General features: G+C 30.4%; 1 protein-coding gene across 1 annotated transcript; it reads right to left on the bottom strand.

Annotated features, from left to right (window-relative positions):
- Positions 1 to 261: 261 nt before the first annotated feature.
- LOC127093527 (uncharacterized) lies at positions 262 to 1,482 on the bottom strand. Its single transcript, XM_051032473.1, has one exon. The coding sequence runs from the start codon at positions 1,340 to 1,342 to the stop codon at positions 410 to 412; it is 933 nt and encodes a 310-aa protein (XP_050888430.1). The 5' UTR covers positions 1,343 to 1,482; the 3' UTR covers positions 262 to 409.
- Positions 1,483 to 1,932: the final 450 nt, after the last annotated feature.

A 1,932-nucleotide genomic window follows, 5' to 3' on the forward strand; every position in this document is an offset into this window, starting at 1 on the left:
CTTGACTTTAATTTTTAACTAATTTATCATTATAAATTTGAAAACACAAACATTTTTGTCAAACGTTTGATTGTTCAAATTGACTAACAAAGCCCCAATTTCCAGTTAACAAATATTAAAAAAAAAGATTTTGATTCATAATAGAATTGTTTCTCAAAATAGTTCATCAATGCTGGGACATTACATTAACTCAGTTATTCATAATCTCATATGTATAAATTCTAATTACAATATACATTTTATATGTATAACAGTAACAGATAACATATAACTGATTCTTTTTACACATCTTAATGAAACCTCTTTTGAGGCACATATTACAAAATTTAACCAAAGAATACAACTTTTTAACATGAACAAAAACTGAGAAAATTCAAGAACAATATAATCAACACTTAAGAATTTCCATCTAGAGTCCAAATCCAGACAACCTTCCCAAAATCCCTTGTCTATAAGGCAAGAAAGTTCGTTTCTTCATATCTTGCGACTCAGCTTTCTTCATAGCATAGTGCATTTCATGAGCTGAAACTTGTCCTTTTTTTCTCAACCCATTATTCGAAAATGATTCACTAGATCTAAAACTCGAACCTTTAACTTCTTCAATATTGTTATTATTCTTCTTATACCCAACAAAATGTTTCTTCAATGGATCCTTGTTTGATCCTCTCCCTTCCGAAGCACTTCGAAACAACAACAAATCACTCAGTTTCCATCTCCTCGAACCCTTCGAACTCGATGATTTCGATTCCTCTTTGATCATACGAGGTTGTTGTTTTTGTTGGAAATTCTGTTCTTCTAACTCAAATGTGTAGTTTGATTTTCTATAAGGAGAGTGTGATCTTGTTACTCTTCTACCAGAATTATTCAACGATGAATCTGTTCCTTTTGTTCTTTCTCTTTCTCTTCCTCTTCTTTCATCATCAAAACCAACTCCTACGTTGTTTTGTTGCTTCCTAGGTTCAACGACAACCTTAGTTTCTTCAAAAGGTTTAATTTTGCCACCATGAAAAAGTTCTTCAGCTGAACGAGTTGACATATTCTTCGATTCATCGTGATTAACAAAGAAAGCAAAACCACCACCTTCATCATCATGATCATAAACATCATCATCATCAACAACAACGTTGTTGTTTTTTTTGCTGGTTGACGATGTTTGATCCATTATGGACAAATAATCAATTTGACTATATAATTCAGAAAGCCTAGAAGGACTTGAAGGGGCACTTAAGTAATATTCACCAAAACGTTTTGGTGATGAAGGTGGACTTAGATATGGTGAACTCATTGTTCCATTACTAAAATTAAATGTCTCCATCTTTGAACTTTGAATCATCACTTCCATAGTAATTCTAAGGTTGTTGTGTTTTTGGTTAATAGCAAAATGATTATGTGAAAAGTTACATGAATTGTATTTATATGGAAATATTAGGGAAGGTGAGAAGAAGGATCATTTTGATGTGAAAAGGAATAATATTAGAGATTGTTTTTTTGACTCTTAAATTGGTTGATTTGTTGTTCTTCTTATTATTAATTAAGCCGCCTTATAATACCGTTTACTATATTTTAATATGAAAAATGGAAAATCTAAGTTTTTATAGCATGTGTGAGGGTATAAAAGTAATGGTTGTTGAGCATGATGGGTGAATTTTTTTATAGTATGGTTTGGTAAGCAAGTATGTAATGTATAGTTAACTTGGAGTTGTAGATAAACTTTGATTTTGTCTGTTAAGAGAATACACCTAGTTGGTTGAAGTTGATGGATGCATTATATTTATTTATGTGCACGTTTCATAGTAGGTAAGTTTGTGAATTATTATGGTTATTATTATTATTATACTAATACATTCATGTTCTCTTTTTAATATTTCATTTTTATATATTATCATTGGATGAAATTTTACGTTGACTATTGCAAAATAGAGAGATAGATAG

Source organism: Lathyrus oleraceus, chromosome 6 (assembly GCF_024323335.1).
Source record: "Lathyrus oleraceus cultivar Zhongwan6 chromosome 6, CAAS_Psat_ZW6_1.0, whole genome shotgun sequence".
NCBI lineage: Eukaryota > Viridiplantae > Streptophyta > Magnoliopsida > Fabales > Fabaceae > Lathyrus > Lathyrus oleraceus.

Coding starts and splice junctions, on each gene's coding strand:
- LOC127093527 (XM_051032473.1), bottom strand. CDS start 1,342: ATGGAAGTGATGATTCAAAGTTCAAAGATGGAGACATTTAATTTTAGT.